This window comes from Ranitomeya variabilis, chromosome 2 (assembly GCF_051348905.1).
Source record: "Ranitomeya variabilis isolate aRanVar5 chromosome 2, aRanVar5.hap1, whole genome shotgun sequence".
Taxonomy (NCBI): domain Eukaryota; kingdom Metazoa; phylum Chordata; class Amphibia; order Anura; family Dendrobatidae; genus Ranitomeya; species Ranitomeya variabilis.
The window spans coordinates 325,323,863-325,344,036 of NC_135233.1; the positions used below are offsets into that span (position 1 = coordinate 325,323,863).

At 40.5% G+C, this 20,174-nt stretch overlaps 1 protein-coding gene across 5 annotated transcripts in view; it reads left to right on the forward strand.

Moving 5' to 3' along the window:
* FGF13 (fibroblast growth factor 13) overlaps positions 1-20,174 on the forward strand; it is a 507,578-nt gene that overhangs the window by 359,780 nt on the left and 127,624 nt on the right. For 4 of the 5 annotated variants that reach the window (XM_077285266.1, XM_077285263.1, XM_077285267.1 and 1 more), the window contains one exon: positions 17,638-17,748. In XM_077285266.1, the coding sequence (XP_077141381.1) occupies positions 17,638-17,748 (111 nt within the window). Of the gene's footprint in view, positions 1-15,752; positions 16,736-17,637; positions 17,749-20,174 lie in introns of those variants that run through there. The other variant, XM_077285265.1, reaches the window with a different exon arrangement.

The window sequence follows — 20,174 nt, forward strand, 5'->3', positions numbered from 1 at the left end:
TATATTGATGCACTGTCATTTTAATGTCATCTATGGTTCCAGTTAAAATTCTGCTTTTAAAAGCGATATCTTCTTAAACGTATTGATGACATAATTTCAGAATATGTCTAATTATTGGGGTCTAAATGATATGACCCCTCCTGTGATTACTTATAACCACATCATTGTGACCACCATTTATGGTCATTATGGTTCTACATAAGATCCGGGAGAATGCAGTACTGTAAATCTTTGTAACGAGCCTCCCAAGCAGCCAATAAACCAGTATAGGATGGCTCCGGGCATGTGCAGAAGCCAGGAACCACACTGCTCTGACACATTCCTATTGTGTCAGTGTATGCAGCAGTGCTGCGTCTTGGTTGTGATCACGGCCGGTGTCTAGTGCACAGATAATAGGGTGACACTGCCCTTTTTTATCTTCTCTGTGCTGGCAGGTCATCATGAGTTTCGCAAGAAATTGCTGTCACGTAAGTGTGCTGATAAATCTGCAGAGCAAGGAATATGTTCTTTTCATTCTTTTCTGTCATTATCTTATGAAATTAGCCAAAATAAAACCCCTCAACAGGATGGACACGGCTAGGGGGCGGCCAGGGCATGTGCTTCAAGTGCTGTGCACCAGACGGGATGCCAAAAGATCTAATACTGATCGCTGTTAATAAATTTTCTGAGAGCATCATTTAAGTGTAGCAAGAGCGTCTTGCGATTGTTCGGGCGCCATTCACCTCCTACCCCTGCAATGCGATCATTGCCAATGGGTTGACATGGCTGCCAGGGCGAAGAGAAGGACCCTGTCACCATCATTTTGGTATTTGGTAACGTACTTATTTTAACCACTAAAATACAAGTTTGGTGTCGCTGTAATCATATCGTCAGGTAATTTTTAATACACGGTGAATGTCATGAAAATAAGACGCAACAACAATGGCAGAATTGATTTTTTTCTCCATTTCAACCACCTTTTATCTGTTTCCAGTACATTACCTGTGAAAATGAATAGTCATTCGAAACTACAACTTAATCAGTAAATAGAAGTCCCTCAAATACCTACATAGATGAAAAATAAAAAAAATGTTATGTCTCCTCAAAGAAAGGGAGGAAAAGCAAAAGTGCAAAAATAAAAAATGATCCTGATTATCATTGTGATTCAGTGGAACTGGTCAGTGTTATCTCCAATAGAAGTATGGATTACACATTCATTAGTTTGTATGCACTGAATACTGTGCACTCATTAGCTCTCAGTCAGCTCTGAGATTAACGATCAATATGCTGTTCTATTTTTCAGCAATTTTTGGGTGAATAGTCGCTTTATATTAAATGAGGCTATCATATAATAAAAGGTATCTACATGAAGAATATAGGATGAGCCTTGTCCTTCACCAAGTTTCAGCTAATGCAAAATTCATGCTTTTACGAAGCTTAGAAACAGTTGAAAAGTTGCACTTTGTGTTGACCCATATACATTTTATCTTCATTATTATGATTTTCATTTGTCATCTCGTCTTTTCTACTGCATTTACTCTATATCTATTAGAGTTGAGCAATTCTCCTAAAGTTTGATTTGGACAGATTCACTTAATTAAGGAGAGAAATTTGATTTTCATTAAATAAATTTGATGCAAATTGAATTGGTAGAAAGGGGTTAAAAAAATCTTATACTCAAGACTCCTCGGCCCTCCCCTTACCTCTTCTACCACCGCCAATCCTTTGATCGGCTCTTTTATTTTGTGTTTTATCTTCTGTCTTCTTTCTTCTATCTTCCACCCCATACCATTATGTTGGATGAGATGCATGTCATTGATTTGAAATTAATCACATTTGATCATGTGAGGAACAAACCACGTGTGTTGCGTCCCACATGGTGGTTTCGGGGCTGGAGAATGGAACATCTGGCTGAAGGAACGATGGAAGATAGAAAAAAGAAGGTAAACGGGTTGCTTTGAGCAATGGGGGTGGTGGATAGGTATGGGAGGAGCCTAGAAGACGTGAGCACAAGAATCCCTTTATTAACTTATACCCTCAATGCTATAATCAAGCAAATTGGCTGACCTCACAAATCACAAAAATATCAAATTCTAGTGAGTCGTGATTTTTTTTGTTAAATGAGATTCAAATTCGATTCTTCTCAATTCAATTTTTTTCTGCTTCACAGGTTAAGATGATAAGATGTGTGAGGATGGTAAAATAAATCAGTATTACAACCACTGCTCTGCTGATTAATGCCACCACACATCCTATTGCACAAGATAGAGGCATGCCTATAGTTTGGTTACCCTTTCTCTGGCTTAACATTGCCTAATGGGCCCATGGAGTTCTGAACAGTGTCTCGTTACTGATGGGAAAATGAGTGATAACTTTTCTTTTGCTATTCTCCAATATTTGGGATTGATAAAAGATGCATAAGCTGCAAGTCAGGCCAACCTTTTATCCAGATATATTATAGGAGTCTTCTCTTCTACAAGTCGACCATTGATTAATGGTTTGGTATGTCTCCTTTTCGGCTAAGATTCTACAGGGATACCTGGTCACTTGTCACTTGGTCATCTGTGATTGACAGTATCTCTGGCACTTCCAAGACTTGCTCAAAGCCTCAATTTTTCTTCAAGAAAATAAAGTTACAGATGACATACAGTATGGAAACTTGCTCAAATGACTTTTCTTCTATAGTAGAACATTGATGTAGTGCATAAGTGGTGGTGATGGTGTATTTTTGTTGCAAATCGTGGCATGTCAAGTTGACCCCCAGCTGTAATTGCACAGATATCTGCATTTATGCTAGCAATAAGACTTATATACAGTATTTCTGCATGATACTCAAAAGTTGATGTTACCACATCGCCTCTAAAGATGGGAATGCTCACTTCTATAGTACGTCTGTGCTCAGCTCTATTCTTGCATTTTTTCAACCGTGTAGTCTGCATGACCCACTTTTACTCTTGTTTTCATCCTATTACTGCTCTGAAGATGTGAGGAATAGAAGTGTGGGAGTCACTTTGTTCCTCTGGCAGTAAGCATCCTCATTGTTATATGGCAGCAGGAGTATAACTTAAACACAGTAACAAAACTATTGGGATTTCCACATATATTAATGTATGTAGTTTGGGGCTCGCTCTTGGCTTGAGGTTCACAGAGGACATAGAATCACATTGTGATGAAGACTAGCTCTGTAAAGCTCTGGCTACCCTTTTTTGGTTTCTGCTTCTTTACATGTCAGAGAGGAGTAGTCGATTTGCCCATTCCTCATGGAGAGCATAACTTTTCTCATTTGGAGTGTAAAGTGACAGATTGCTGAAGTCTGCATTGACGTGAAGAACTCTTATTGCCTTTCTCTGTTCTCAAGCAGATAATGAATGACATTATATTTATTCTGACTTCTGCGTCCAGTCCACCATAAACACCCACACAACAATGCTGATGTGATCCTGGTGGAATCACTCTGGGGATTGAAGATGCCATCTCTAGCTGTGTGCATCAGCTTAATATGTTTCTTAGTAGACATAAACTGACTGGGCTCTAGAGATCAAAGTTATTGTCCTCCTGCCTATTGCCTACTCAGTGGTAATGGTATCATTTTCTTAGTGCCATGTAATCTGCTGCTCTTTTATTAGCCTGTAGATACAGTAAATCAGAATGCATCTTGTTATTAGATTGGCTTCACCTAGTTACTAGCTCTCAAACAGGATCCTGGCCTTCAGATGCTGGAAATCCTGGCCTTCAGAAACTACTAGGATTTTTTCTAGGCGAAAGTGATTTATTGCAGAAAAGTCCCTACATTTTGCCTGCTGTATATTCTCATCTTGATTACCATAACTTGCTTCTAATCATTCTTCCCATATCCAAACCTTCCTCTCTCCACCAAACATGATTGCAGCAGCCACTTTCTTTCTTTCGGACTCTACTGCCCTGTGCTAGTAATTGCATTGGTAGCTCAGTCGCTGAGTTGGTACTCTCACTTACAAAACTCCTGGAAATGATTTACCACCTTATGTCTCCTTTTGCACATTTGTCTGCTATCTTACCCACCTTTACGTTCTGCCAATGATCAAAAATTGATATCCACCATGATATTAATGATAAAAACCTACCACTCAAATTTTTGCAAATTTATTCATGCTGCAGCAGTTATATGAAGTGCACTACCCTAGAAAAGCAGGTTAATTCCCAACATTTACAGCTTTGAAAGCACTCTAAAACATTTTTTTAGGTACACTGGCATGTAAAAGTTTGGGCACCCTTTCGTAAAAATTACTGTTACTGTGAACAGTTAAGCAAGTTGAACATGAAATTATCTCTAAAATGCCTAAAAGTTAAAGATGTCACATTTCCTTTGTATTTTAGGCAAAATAAATAAATAATGTATATATATATATATATATATATATATATATATATATATATATATATATATAGTCTTTTTTTTTCATTTTAAAAATTGTAAAAAGGAAAATGGGCTGCAAAAGCCTGTTATGGTTATGTTTTTTTCACTATCATCATTAGGAAAGGCCAGGTGATGCAAATTTCCCAGCTTCACAAAGAACAGGCTTTTCTAACCTTATGCCAAAAGGCAGCAGCCATACGTTCTTCTAAACAGCTGCCTAGCACTTCGAAAATGGTGGAGACCCACAAAGCAGGAGAAGGCTATAAGAAAATAGCAAAGTATTTTCAAGTTGCCCTTTCCTCAGTTCGAAATGTAATTAATAAATTGCAGATACTGAAAGAGTGGAGATCAAGAAAAGGTCTGGAAGACCAAGCAAAATTTTAGTGAGAGCTGCTCAAAGGATTGCTAGAGAGACCAATTAGAACCCATGCTTAACTGCAAAAGACCTTCAAAAAGATTTAGCTTACTTTGGAATTGTGGTACATTGTTCTTCTGTTCAGAGACACTTGCACAAATATGGCCTTCATGGAACAGTCATCAGAAGATAGCCTCTTCTGTGTCCTCACCATAAATTTCAGCATCAGAAGTATGCAAAAGAACATCTAAACAAACCTGATGCATTCTTCAAACAATTCCTGTGGACCGATGAGGTTAAAATGCAACTCTTTGGCCACAATAATCAAATATATGTGTGGAGAAAAAAGGGCACAGAATTTCAGGAAAAGGCCATCTCGCCAACCATTAAGCATGGGGGTGGATCAATCATGCTTTGGGGTTGTGTTGCAGCCAATGGCACAGGGAACATTTCACGGATAGAAGAACTGATTCAATGAAATTTCAACAAATTATTGATGCAAACATAACACCATCTGTAAAAAAGCAGAAATTGAAAACAGGATGGCTTCTCCAGATGGATAAACACTCATCAAAATCCACAATAGACTATGTAAAAATGTGCAAGGTGAAGATTTTACAATGAACCTCACAGTTTCCTGATCTGAACATCATTGAAAATCTGTGGATAGACCTCAAAATAGCAGTGCATGCAAGATGACCAAGAAATCTTGCAGAACTCAAAGAATTTTCCAAGGAAGAATGGAGTAAAATCCCTCAAACAAAAATTGAAAGACTTTTGGCTGGCTACAAAAAGCAGTTACAAGCTGTGATACTTTCATAAGGGGATATTTCTAGGTTCTAACCATGTGGGGTGCCCAAACTTTTGCTTTGACCCATTTTCCTCTTTTGTATTTTTTTAAAAATTTAAAATATTACATTATGTATTTTTTAGTTTGCCTAAAATACAAAGGAAATGTGTCATCTTTAACTTTAGGCATTTTAGAGATCATTTCATGTTCAACTTGCTTAACTGTTCACAATAACAGTAATTTTGACCAGGGGTGCCCAAACTTTTACATGCTACTGTAAGTACTGCACAGCAATTCACTGGCCAACATTATTTTTTAATTTTTTTTTCAACAAAAAGAATAATTAGATTGTCACTTGAAAAAGAAAGAATTCAAGAAGTTACATACAAAGGGGTATTCCCGTATCATACATTCATGGTACATCCACAGGAATCAAAGTGTATTAGATGCGGGTCCACATCAATCTCGAGAATGGTTCCATTGTATTGATGTCAGAATTTCCAAACAAATGATTTATAGTTCTGGGCATCTCTCCACTGAAAGCAACATGTGTCAGGAATTGTTCTGTCTGCAGTCACTATCTTACACTGCAGATTTATAAATCCTCATATCACGTGCACTGCACACTGCACGATTCTTCAGTGCTGATGCATATTCCCGGCCACATCCTGACTAGACTGTATCCGGCCTTGCTCAATACCCTTGCATTGAGCGAGGCCGTGCCCATCTAGTGGACATGTGACCGCACGTATGCAAATCACGTACTTGCAGTCACTAACCCGGACTGGAGAATCTTTACAGCAAGGAGTGCGTGGGATGTGAGGATTCACAAGTCTGCTCTCACATAGTTACTGCAGGCTGCGGACAATCCCTTTAAGATAGATTCTGGTCCTATGTGTGGGAATTGAATGAAGTATACATTTATGGTATATCCTGTACATACCATAAATGTACAGTATGGGAATACCCTTTTAATGACGCACACACAAATATTAAAATGTAATGTAGTGCGGAATATGTTGGCGCTATAGAAATACAATTATTACTATTATTATTAGCTATGTAGTAACTGTAGTTAGCCAGTGCCTCAGTATTTAGTATCTTTTAGCCATATACAGTACAATACACAGAACTACAGGGATTTGTAAAGATAAATCAATCTTGTTTACTGATGGTGTTAATAAATTACTTGATTTACATAAAGCATGCTGTCACGAATAACAGGGAGGATATTTTTTAGCATCCCCATCGCTGACACCAATATGTCATGAACCGGGGTTGTTTGGCTGCCTCTGGTTCTTTTCTGAAGGGGATTTATTTATATCGCACTTCACAGTTCTGGTTTGGAATTTGCAGCTCTCTGGCACCCCCTTACCAGCAGGTCAGTCAGGGAACTACACCAAGGATACTTAGTCGCCAGAAAGGCTCCCTGCTATGTACTGGCTGTGGGGCACACACTGCAGTGAGGGTGATATAATTATTCCCAGCCGCAGCCGAGCAATACACTATAAAAACCCTGTTCCGTCATTGCCAGTGATACCCACCAGCGCAGGACAATTCTGCTGCCACCAGCTCCTATTCCTGAATTAATAATGGGTCAGGAGCCAACCCAATTAGTAGCATAATTTACTTTAGAGGATGTGACAGTACGTTATAGAGCAAGGAGAAATGAAGCTAGTAATTTTAAATATTTTACTCCAAAAGATAGGCAGTGTTTACAAACGTATAAAAAGATATTATAAAAGGAGATAGGTATCATATGTACAGACAATCACAAAAATAACAGGGATTAAAGATGAAAATAAACTTACAGTTGCTTATGTCATTTCATAGCAGACCATGCGGTGCGGGGGAGGGGCAATACATCCAGATGCATCACAGAGCGTCTCTCAGCTAGCTCCCTGGACAAAGATTACTGCAAAATGAAGTCTCACTATCTCATACTTATGCCCAAAACCAAGGCACTCCCCCTGTGGTGACCTTACTAGGTGGCTGAATACTCCCCTTTCTTGAACATATGATAAACCATCTCTACACATATCTCGGCATATGAACCTCGTAGAAGAAAGACAAAATTATCATTATGCTCCCCATGGCATGGTGGTTCATTTAAGTATAAAAACAAAGTGGATATATGATCTGCTTACGGAGAAATCCGTTCCTTGCATTTCGTTGGGTTTTAATCCTAGTGATTTCAGTGAGTTATAGATCTCTTGGTGGACATCTGCAATATGTAACTTTTATATCTCTAACCCTGATCAGTGCCATTATATGTAACTTTTCAAGAACAAAGAAATCCCATGCGGTTTGAAAGTTGCTGTACCAGTTATAGCTGGTATCAGGCGGGAGGGGGGATGAAGGGTTTAGAATTACACAGAGCTGACAAGAAGAGTGAAGAGGGGGGTCAGAAAGCCCACAGCATGTGTCTGCCATAGGGCTTTGTTTTTATAACAGCAAATGCAGTGGAAAGTTCCAGAAGTGCAATTAGGACAACAAGACATTCTTCCTATTTCCTGATGCATGCGTACTATTTGGTTCTTCAGGAAAGTTTATAAATTGCGTTAATTAAATTTGCTTTATCTTTCCATTTAGATTGTAGATAAGATTGTGTGTAAATAACATGTCTGCTATTATCATCAAGCAAAGCTGTACAAGCGCGAGATAAAAAATCATCAAGCTGAGATCACATACTGGGGAGTTCTATTACTCACTTGATTGTTATTAGTATTTTCTTCTTTTTTTTTCCCTGAAATTTCAAAACTAGTGCACATATCCTGTGAGTCGTGTTCTGCTTCAGGCATTTCTAAAAGAATATGCAGTACACAGCACAGGAGAAAAGCTCATGGGAGCTGCACCGAGCATAGACAGGAAAAAACCCACTATGAATGACATGGGCAGTAGCTGGCAAGCATCACATCAATAAGGAGGGCTTCTTCTACCAGCGGTCAGGAAAAAATAACATTTACTGATAAAATATAGATGGAATATATTGTACCCAGCTGTAGGTGCTATTATAAAAATGAGACAGGGCCACCATCATCCCATAAAGATGATTTATAACACAACGTTTCTATTTAATCAGCATAAACAGACTTGAGAATCTAATATAAAGCGAATATATGGAAGGTTGATTTGAAAACTATATTGGATTATTTTTATGGTAGTCATTGCTTCTTTTATAAGTGTTAATTTTATTTTAGCTATAATATTTTAGTCATTTTTTATAACCTATTTTCCTTTCTCTGCTTCCAAAATGGAAAGAAGAATCCTAAAAAAATATTTTGCTAAGAGCAGTCAAGTATTTCGATCTAGCTCTTGGGTGAAACCCTCCATAGACCTAGCTCTGGAGTTAAGCCGCCCAGGCACATTAGATAGCTGTTGGGAGAACGATTGTTCAGCTGACAGTTATCTATCCCATCTTCACTCGTTATGGGAAAGCTCGGCTCAGATGAGCACTTCTTTGTTCTCTGGCGGAGGCTTATCCCAACGCAAAACTAAGGGCCCCTTCACACTGGTCGATTCTGCTACGATTACGACGCATTTGCGTCATATTCGACATCGCAGTACGAGCTCGTAGCCAGCGGTCACACTCTACGATGTTAACGCTTTTTCTGACGTAGTTGCGATGTGAACGTCACGCGTCGCAATCGTACGCTACCCTTCACACCGCCATAGTCCTACGACTCCGAGCGTGACGTATTACCAGCATGGGCGTGCTAAAACGTCACGCCCAATCAGGAGACAGGTATGCGGAAGCCCAACCCACGTAGTCGCATTACGAGCTCGTATGACCGCCGTCACATACTACGATTTCGACCGCCACAGCGAGACATTTACGACGAAAGAAAGTTCTGCTCTTTCTTTCACATCGTACGATGCTGGGCTGCGTCGCAAATCGTAACGCCATGTCACACTTTGCAACCTCGGAACGAGGACGGATAAACGTCACAAATCGAACGCTCGTTCAGACTTTGATTGCACAGTGTGAAGGGGCCCTAAAGGCCCCGTCTCACTAAGCGATTTACCAACGATCACGACCAGCGATACGACCTGGCCGTGATCGTTGGTAAGTCGTTGTGTGGTCGCTGGGGAGCTGTCACACAGACAGCTCTCTCCAGCGACCAACGATCAGGGGAACGACTTCGGCATCGTTGAAACTGTCTTCAACGATGCCGAAGTCCCCCTGCAGCACCCGGGTAACCAGGGTAAACATCGGGTTACTAAGCGCAGGGCCGCGCTTAGTAACCCGATGTTTACCCTGGTTACCAAAAAAAAAAAAAACAGTACATACTTGCCTTCTGATGTCCGTCAGGTCCCTTGCCGTCTGCTTCCTGCTCTGACTGAGCCGCCGTACACTGAGAGCAGAGCGCAGCGGTGACGTCACTGCTGTGCTCTCACTTCTCACTGTACGGCCGGATCTCAGTCAGTGAGAGCAGGAAGCAGACGGCAAGGGACCTGACGGACATCAGAAGGCGAGTATGTACTGTTTTTTTTTTTTTACATTTACGCTGGTAACCAGGGTAAACATCGGGTTACTAAGCGCGGCCCTGCGCTTGGTAACCCGATGTTTACCCTGGTTAGCAGTGAAGACATCGCTGGATCGGTGTCACACACACCGATTCAGCGATGTCAGCGGGGCCTCAACGACCAAAAAAAGGTCCAGGCCATTCCGACACGACCAGCGATCTCGCAGCAGGGGCCTGATCGCTGGTACGTGTCACACATAGCGAGATCGCTATGGAGGTCGCTGTTGCGTCACAAAACTAGTGACTCAGCAGCGATCTCGCTAGCGATCTCGCTATGTGAGACGGGGCCTTAAGGTATCGAGAGTTGGAATGCTAACAAGCTGATTCTCTCTCTCTCTCTTGTCAACATCTGTTGTATGAGACTTAAGAGACCACCTTGCTCATTAAACTGTTGGACGACCGAAAGAAATTAGTTCAGCTGGCTTTCATCTAATATTTATGGGTCCTCCCCACTCTCTCCGGACTATGATGTATCTCAGTGGCTGAACCTCCCTCAAACTGTTGTACTTAAGTTGCTGATTCTTTTGTACTCACTGGAGATAAGCCACTGCTAAATTATGGCAGTGGCTCTCTCGAACAAAGGAGCATTTGGCCAAGCGAGCGTTCCTCTATGGGGAAGTTGGGCGAGAAAGCTGTCTACCAAACAATCGTTCATCCGACAGCTATCTAATGCGCACAGGTCTCTTAAGTTGTAACTAATGTTCTATAGCAACTTGCTTCTCTGGTTCTTGATGTTGATAAGTCCCAATCAGATGTATGAACAGAAGATGTTCCGATGGGACTCACTCTTTCAGGCTTTAAACAAAATTTGTATTCCTATTCCAAATTTGGATTGGTTTTGCAATTGACCAACTTCTCTTTACAATTCTGAGCCATGTCTATTATACCCGTGAACAATTACTTGTTGAAAACATAATTTTTCTCAGTAGGTTGGTCCTACCTCAAAAAGCAAGAATTAGTGTCACTCCCGCGCTGTCAGTCCCACAGCCGGCGACAGTTCGGCGCAGGTGCCTTAGGCCGAGCGCTCTGCCAGCTCTTTAGCTGTGTGGCGCCTGACCCGGAAGTCCTGCTGCGCCAATCAGACTCCTTCACTGGGTATTTCAGGCCGCCCTCCCTTAGTGGAAGCACCTGATTATTGTGTGTGTACCTGCCTTGCGTACTCATGCTTAGGCCATCCCTGCATGTACCTGTCCACTATTATTTGTTAACCCTATCCCTGCTGCTGTCACCCGCAGTCCCTGGGTCTTCCTGCCTCTGGATTCCCTGCTCCTGCTCTGCCCCAAGGGTTCCTCAGCTCCTGGATTCTGTGCTGTGGTCCCTATCTCCCTCCTAATCCCGTTCCCTGGTGTCTTAGGGGTTTTCCTTCCAGTGTTCTCTGCAGTCATCCTGTTCTCTGGTCTCCATTCCTGTATTCTATGAACATGCTCAGCCTTGCTAGGTTACTGTCTCCCTGCTACCCTGCCGGCGGCTGTCCTGTCTGCCCTATCCATGTTGGCCCACTGCTTCCCTACGAGCTGTCCCTCTTGGTACCAGCCGTCTTGGTATCTGACTCCCCCGGGCCTGCCCCTAACGATCCCTGTATAGGGGTCGGCTCCATCAGGTTTGCTCACCCGGGGGAGGTTCAGTGCCACGACCCAGAGGGTCCACTCCTGGAAGCTCGCCTCTCCTAGGCATCACAAACCTCTGCGCAAAGTTGTCTTATTATCTATACCATACAAAGTAAGAGATATTTGCATTTTGCACAGTAAAGCATGCTGCATTCTGGAAATAAAGTACTCAATCATATGTAATCAATAATGTCCAGTGGGATAATGCTGCCATAACAGAGAATTAAAATGGCCACTTTATGACTAAGCAGTGCTCCACTGAAATGTTATTAATCAGTTAAGTAATTGAAATAATTTACCAATTGCCATGTCATGAAAATATCGAGTCAGATCTAAAAGGAAAGTGGACCCCATGAGACGAGATATGAAAGGTAATATATGTGAGCGGACAATCAATATTTTAAATGGGTCTTTTACTAAATAAAATGAGCTGTATTTCAAAGAAAGTGTAAATTAATTTCTGTAGAAATATCAGTCTGCGATTTCTTGTCCAGCTATCAGACATTTATGGCATATCCTGACATTATCATTGCCCGAGATGAGACAATACGTTTTAATGTAAATATCGCAAAACTTCTCTGTGGGTACGGCCATGTTTTCATCGGCCAAAGTCAGAGAAGAAAAACAAAGAATAAAAGTTATGGCTTTGGGAAGAAAAGAAGGAAAATACAAGAACAAAAAAATGGAAATTGGCTGTGGTATGATAAGCTAAAGTTAATATTATGCTACTTCATTGCAAAATCATTCAGGGGTCCTGAGTGACCATTACCAATATGGAGTCCAGATATTTCTTATGGCAAATCTGTCTAAACAACATGAATTCTGGGTAAGGTACAATAACAATAATTTTTTTTAAAACCCTTTTTTCAACTTTTTTTGACTGCTCCCATACACATTAGACTAATGTCAGAAGAATCGGTCAACATCAAGGGGTTCGGCCAACACTCTAATGTGTTTAGGGATGTCAGCCAACTGATAGTCTGGGGAGATGTCAGTTGGGCATGTCAAATTCCAGACTGATGATCAATTTGTTCTGTGAAAGATAAGCCAAAGATGTCTGTCGGTGTCTTTATCAATGAGGACACAGGAGCTCTCGGCTGAACAAGCACTTCTGTGTATTGGAGAGAAATGGCTGTTGGACAATCAGACAAAGCATCATTGGGTCGACAGCCATCCAATGTGTGTGGCCGGCTTTACTCTCTCGATGAAGTCATCAGTGAAATAAATTGAGCATTATGCTTTTGCACATGGCACTTTAGCGATGGCTATCTACGGTATGTCTGCAATCCAGTTTCCGTTTCCAATCCTCGCAGGCATTATATTTGCATTTTCTATACATTTCACTATTCACACATGAGTAACCTTTATATAGATTCAGCTTTTTTCCTCCAACTTGTGGATTTCCAGCCATTGCAACACTATAGGTTCCAGAATTTCCAGTAATTATTAAACTTTCATGGCATGCTGGAACTTTTAGTCTCACAACAGCTAAAAAGACCCAGGTAGAAGATCACTGAAGTAAATGACCATATTTTTGTTACCTTATCTTGCATTGGCACACACACTTTGGGCTTATTCCCAACACTGCTGCTCTGCCGCCAAAAGGCATAGATTCAGCCGAGCATGTCTCTGCAGAGATAGGAATGAGAGGGGGGAGGTTGTCTCACAATGACTGGATGCCAGAGCCGACAAGAAGGAGGGGGAAGGAGAATCCTAACCTAGACAAATGACTGGGAGACCAAAACATTACTTACATGAAAGCTAATATTACTGGTGAGGAGCAGTTTTTACCTGAATCAGGCAGGAGCACAAATGATGGAGGTAATAAGAAACATTACTTACAAGCACTGCATACACTCGGAGTAGTGGTTTCTTTATGATTTTCATTATTTAACCACTTTTCCTTTTTGGTTTTGCAGTTCCAATTTTGAGAAGTGTATAATACTGAAGAAGAACAGTCAATTTGTCATTTTTGTTACATTTTCTAATGCATATTTCTTAACCACCAACATAATACAGCATTTTGTGGTTATGTCACACTTAAGTCATGATTGCAGGTCAATAAACTTTATTGTTCTGCAACACGTGAATTCATTCTTAGAAGGAAAGTTTCATCAGTTCCTCTCACCAGTTAAGATTTTATGTCTAGTTATTATAAATTATATTCAGTGTTAAAGCTGAAAACTTAGCCTTTAGGAAATTAATAGCAACTTTGATAAGAGCAGATTTAGTGGAATGGTAAAATAAAGATTGTAACTTTGAACCCAACAAATTTGGCAGCATCGAACTCCCCTCTAATATTTACAAGTACTATTGTCAAATGAGTCTAGCAGTGGCTTTCTCCACTCTTTTCATAGAGAACTCATCAACGCTCACAGGTGTATATGTACCTTAAATCATCAAATCAGTAAATGAGGAGTAGATGATTTGAGACTTCAAGGTGGACGTTTTCAGAAAAATGGGAGGCTGTAAGTTAACTGATAGCAGTGGGTGGCCATGAGAAAAATATTGTAGCATGCTGTGGTTTGCAGCCCAAATTGGCTGACATTCAACCATTCAAATCTGTGGGTGCCTAGAGCCAAATCAGTTCTCATGCTTCGCACTGACGAGGGCCAACAGCTCAAAACACCGTGTCTGCGAATTTAGATACTGATTTGGCTTTTATCCTAAGTCATATTGCACGACTCTTTAAAGGGTTGATTATGACTTGTAGGATCGCTACTTCCAACAGGTGGCGCTATAGAGTTAAGTCCTCTTTTTCTCAGAAGAGGCAATTTGCATATAGAAATTTGATTGCACTCGGATGACCTCCAAGTGCAATCCAGTTTCCATAGACTCACAGACTGGAGAAGATGGAGAAATTTGTTTCTCCATCTTCTCCACACAGTGTGCTCCGATTCTCACATCTGAGAGAATCAGATCACACTCAGAGATTGATCCGAGTGTTATTATCATAATCAATCCAGTTTTCTCACATGAGAGACTGTTTGCTCGTGTGACCATAGCTTTATTCTAAGTATCAAATACAGGTCAACTGGATGGACAGAGTTGGAGATTCGTAGTAGCTTCATCTCCCTGCATCACTTCATTATAGAAGTTATTGAGATGAGGCATAGTACTCACGCTACAAACTTCTCTATGTTCTGTTAGCTGCATCTAATAGTAATCTAATTTATTTTATAATGATAATTAATAAAGATAATGATACATGGAATGAACTTTGCAACTGACCTCCTCTAAAATTGAGCTCTTTCACTTGCTCCCATCTTTTATACTGGTTTTGAAACCCCTTTGATCGGCAGCAGTAGACCATGTGATGTGGTAACTGCATGGCATTACAGTGAAGCCCTTATGGATGTGTCTGATGCCAGTAGCCCACTCTCTGAGTCTTCAACATCAGAGGTGTCAAACTGCATTCCTCGAGGGCTGCAAACAGGTCATGATTTCAGGATTTCCTTAGCATTCCACAAGGTGCTGGAATCATTCTGTGCAGGTGATTAAATTATCACCTTTGCAATACAAGGAAATCCTGAAAATATGACCTGTTTGCGGCCCTCGAGGAATGCAGTTTGACACCTCTGTTCAACATTGTGTGAAATGATCCTCCTTAATCAAATCGCAGAGTGTTTGAATTCGCAGGGACCTACGAATTTCTGGAAACTTGACTCAAAGTTGACCCTCCGCAGATCTTTGTCAGAAGTGTAAATTCAATGATCTTCTGGCTGCAATGGTTAAATAGTTGCACATACGTAATGTGCAATGCAGATCTTTATATATTCCTACATCTTGTGTAATGGTTATAAATGATCTTCAGTTAGTATGATTTAATTTCATGAGCAGCGCATATAGATGAATATCACTGGGAAAATTATGCATTCAGAGCCATCGTTAATAATCCCTTTTGAAGAAGAACTAGGCAGGAAAATTACATCAACCAATCAGAGCTATATCCCTGACAGCCAATCCCACCATCTCCGCAAAGAACCATAATAGATCCTTTTCTGTCCCAAGTCCAGTTACTCACTATATTTTAATCTGTCCTGGTAATGAAGGAGTCAATTACCAATTAATTCAAACTACCTTTCTCCCTCCGGGAGGTGGCTCTTCAGAGCAGGTTCCCTTCCTCAACACATAGCTCATCCTGACCTGCCATCTCCAGCCTTTCGGTAGAGGTAGAAAAGACTGCAACACAAATTCATACCGGACTCTGATCAACAAATGGAAGAACTGAGCTGTAAATGCTTTCCTTGTGCTCAGTAAAAGTAACCAGATGTTTGTGGATGACACACAATAGGATGTTGGTCAAAGCTATTCTGTATTTCATTGAAAAAAGGAGTGGAACAACCCATCTGCATCTCCCTCTCTCCCTCTTTCTCTCTCACACACACACAGTTACAAGTGGCTTCATTGCCTGAAGACTGAGTCTGCAGCTGCTGCATTGAACACGGCTTTCTTGGAATACAGAAAAGGCTCATTTTTATCTAGTGTGACCCAAAGAAGAGAAATGCATCAGCTGCAAGCAAGAGACGTGAGCTGTATCCATAATTCCAGAATGGAAGTGCAAAGAACAGACCATTGCTTCTTCGAGGTCAAGCCCATACTGCAACACTGGTCAATAATTTTGCTTTAAAACTCTGCGATGAAAAGATCAGGACAATAGGAAAATCTGAAGGCTGATGGTCACCATATATCAGAGGGCTTCAAAAAGTTGTCAATATTCATAAGGGAGAGAAGTGAGTCAGGATATATTTCCACCAAGACTGACCTAAGGAAAATCAATGGTGCAAATGTCAACTTTCTTTGCCTCCTGAAGATATTATCTCCATTTTATTTATCTTGCGGCATTCACAGTATATTTTCGAGAACAGTTTTTTTCCTGTTGGTAAACATTAGCCATGGCTGCCGCTATTGCCAGCTCACTGATTAGGCAAAAGAGACAAGCTCGAGAAAGGGAAAAATCCAATGCATGTAAATGTGTTAGCAGCCCCAGCAAAGGAAAAGGGAACTGCGAAAAAAATAAACTCAATGTCTTCTCTCGTGTCAAACTGTTCGGTTCTAAAAAGAGGAAAAGACGACGACCAGGTTTGCCACCTACTTATGATCTACCTTCATTCATCAGTCATGCTTCATCACGAATTGGATTTGTGTGGCTGTGATGTTGGTCATTTATCTTAATGGGCTTTGATATATCACTTGTATGATTTCACTGGGGTGCGCCATTATGATATTAAAGGATTTATAGGCAAAGTAGATGATGATGATTAGTTAATGTACAGGGCATGGCTTCTTGCATCTGATTGCAGGGTGTTGGATATTCTAGAGAGTGGCAGACTATCTGCAACTCAATATCAGTATTTTTCTTCTGTATCATCCAAAATAAGTGGGAATCCATAATATCATGAATTCTAGATTTTTACCATCACAGTAGTATAGGCAGGACTTATTATCTACTGCATCGTTCATCTATAATTTAGAGTCCAAACCGGTGATCTTAATATTGACATTTGATAATATCGCTTCTACGCCAAAGCGGCTAGAATTACACATACCTACTATCATTTCCATGAGGGCATCAATCAGGTCTTTCCTCTTGCTGTAAACATATTATTTAGCATTCACAGTTTTCATTTCAGCAGCAGCTTGTTACGCAGAGAAGGGAATTCCCTTTGCCGGTCATGTTTATTTCATAAATCATAATAATGAAATTCTGCTTTATTTTTTTCCTCTTCTGGGCGTTGATACAATAAGTTTGTTATTTATTTAGGTGTTTTACATTTCTTTCCACATATGTTTTAATCAACATACACTGACATCTGTATGACATCTGTAGTAGAGGGGTGCCTCATTTTTTCAATAACCCCTTAATGTATGACTTTTCTGGTACACTTTCAGTGCATTTCGATGATGAATAATTTGTATGTTGATGTTGATTATGGACAGATTTTGTAGTTCTAATCTATCCCTCATATTGTGTTTGCTTACAGAGCCTCAACTCAAAGGTATAGTCACAAAACTCTATAGCCGGCAAGGCTACCACTTACAGCTCCAAGCAGATGGCACAATCGATGGCACAAAGGAGGAGGAGAGCAGTTACAGTAAGTAACTCTTAACCTTCTTTTCATCACTGACTATATCTACATGCTTTATTCTGACGCTGGGAAAGGACGTTTCTGCCACACAGCCATAGAGGTGGGTTGAAAATATCCAAAATGCAAAAAAAAAAGTAATAAATGTGATGTCATTATGACAAAGAAAAGCTAAAGAACGGGGCGATGTTGTTGACATCTAGGAGAGAATCAAACATTATCTCCATGGAGATTTGGCGATGTCCTGTACATTGTATCACATTTCATCAAAAGGACTTATATTCACCCACACATCCTGCCAATAATAGATTGGTTCCCACTTCACTTCTAACCAGTTATTACTTTAACCCCTTCTTCCTCTGAGGAGCATACACACACACACGGCTGAACGTTCAGATGCCGCCAACATCCAATAGGGTTAATACGAATGCCTAATTTAAAGTAATCTTCTCCAGCGCCTCGAAGAGTTTATAACACCAGTAAGGACACAGAAACATTTTATCACTTGGTCTTCTGGAAAGCTCCATTGTCTTAAGTCAGAGTGATAAGTGGTATATTTAGACTCTTAAAAGCAGATATGAAAGGCAGATGGCCCCCGAATTGCTGAAACGTGGATCCATTTAGGAAGCATCAGGAATTATTTCCAGATAATGTGCAGTCAAGCTAACTCCTTGCAAAGTTATGTTTTTTTTTTCTTTTTATAAATATAACAATTATTGGCTTTTTAATGTTTTATTGTCCATTGTTAAATCGCTGAGGCTTCTCTTAGTATTCTGTACAGTAGTAAATGGGATACTCGGAGGGGGTGCGGGTCACTGTTCCATGGAAATAATAGAGTTAAAGTTTCCGCACTTTGCAAACAGATAAAACTTATATTGGGTTTGCTATCCTCATAAGAAAGCTGTGTTAACTATTTAATTTGTTAGAGAAAATACTAGCAAGGAGTGGGGGGCTGTCTAACTAAAATCTCCATCTATCAGTGCATGCGTTTTACTAAAATATTGTAGTAGTTTTAATGCAACAGCCCCGATTTCTGCAATGACATTCTGTCATGGGGGTGACAATAATATATGTTCTGTTGTAAGAGGTTGCTTCTACGCATTATGCGCTTACAGAAAGGTAGGGTATTTTGGTGTGTATAATTACTTTGCAACCAGAAACCTACCACTTTTAATAATAAAATATTCAATTTGTATCAATTTTTATTAAAAACATTCCCGTATATGAATTTTTTCCAATGTATGCCTCCAAAATAATGATGAAAATAAATGTTAGTGTAGACTTGCTACATACAGTGTTTACATCAAGTCATTGTGATCAACTCATCATGTACAGGTTCTTCTCCACAATATGCCAACATGATCGTCATTATCTTTACATCTGTGTTCACTTATTATTCTGATAGTGGCAGGAAAACCAAAGAAATGAGCCGGAGCATTAGTTTCAATGTGTAAGAGCACGCACACACTGTGTTTATTTCACAGACAAAGCCCAAGAAGAAAACAAAATGATCATATACCCATGTAGTGATGATGTAGGTAAACATATACCCATGATCATATAGGTCATGTAGATCATGTAGTAGGTATCATATATCCATGATCATGTAGTAGGTAAACAGTAATAGTACACCTAAATAACATAAGGTACTTAGTTAACACTTTTTTTATCAAAAAATCATAAACGCCATCTCACCGTGACAAAGTGTACCTATTCTAGACTGTCTTATCTCTACTAATAAAACCTCACTTTGTATCAGTCGACCTGTATACAAGGACAGAGCAAGACCATTGCCCAACTGTTCCGATACCTGCCCATGGGGAAACTATATAGATTAAATGGCTAGCTCAAAAAGAGGGACTAAGCCTCTGTGCAAAGTACAAGAAACGACAGCAAAACCAAAGAAAGGAGCCGGACCATAAGTTGGTATTTGTGCAAGGTGTAAGAGCACTTTGATATTGGCAGGATCATCAGACTATGTAATACATATGGAGACCTTCTGACACCAGAGTTCAGACGGTGTGAATATATACACAAGAAATGGCAAGACCATTTCGTTTTCTGGCAGATAACATTTTTTGCGGATTATAAGACGCACCCCAAATTTTGGGGAGAAAAACAGGAAAAAAAGCTTTTTTTTAATAAAATGGTGGTGCTTTCTATAATTCATGCATCTTATTGCTTACCGGGGGTGGTGGCTGCGGTGATGTGGAGTCCCAGAGTTGCTGCTGGAGGAGGCAAGAGTGGAGCATTGGGATTTCACAAAATGTCGGCAGAGCCCCCACAGCACTGAACAACCACAGTGGCACGTCGCACATCCAAGCACCCCTCATCCCAGCCTGCGGCCTGCAGCAATGCTCCACTCTTGCCACCTCCAGCAGCGACCCCGGGACCCTGCTCCACCATGGCCGGTAAGGTATATCTGCATTTTAAGA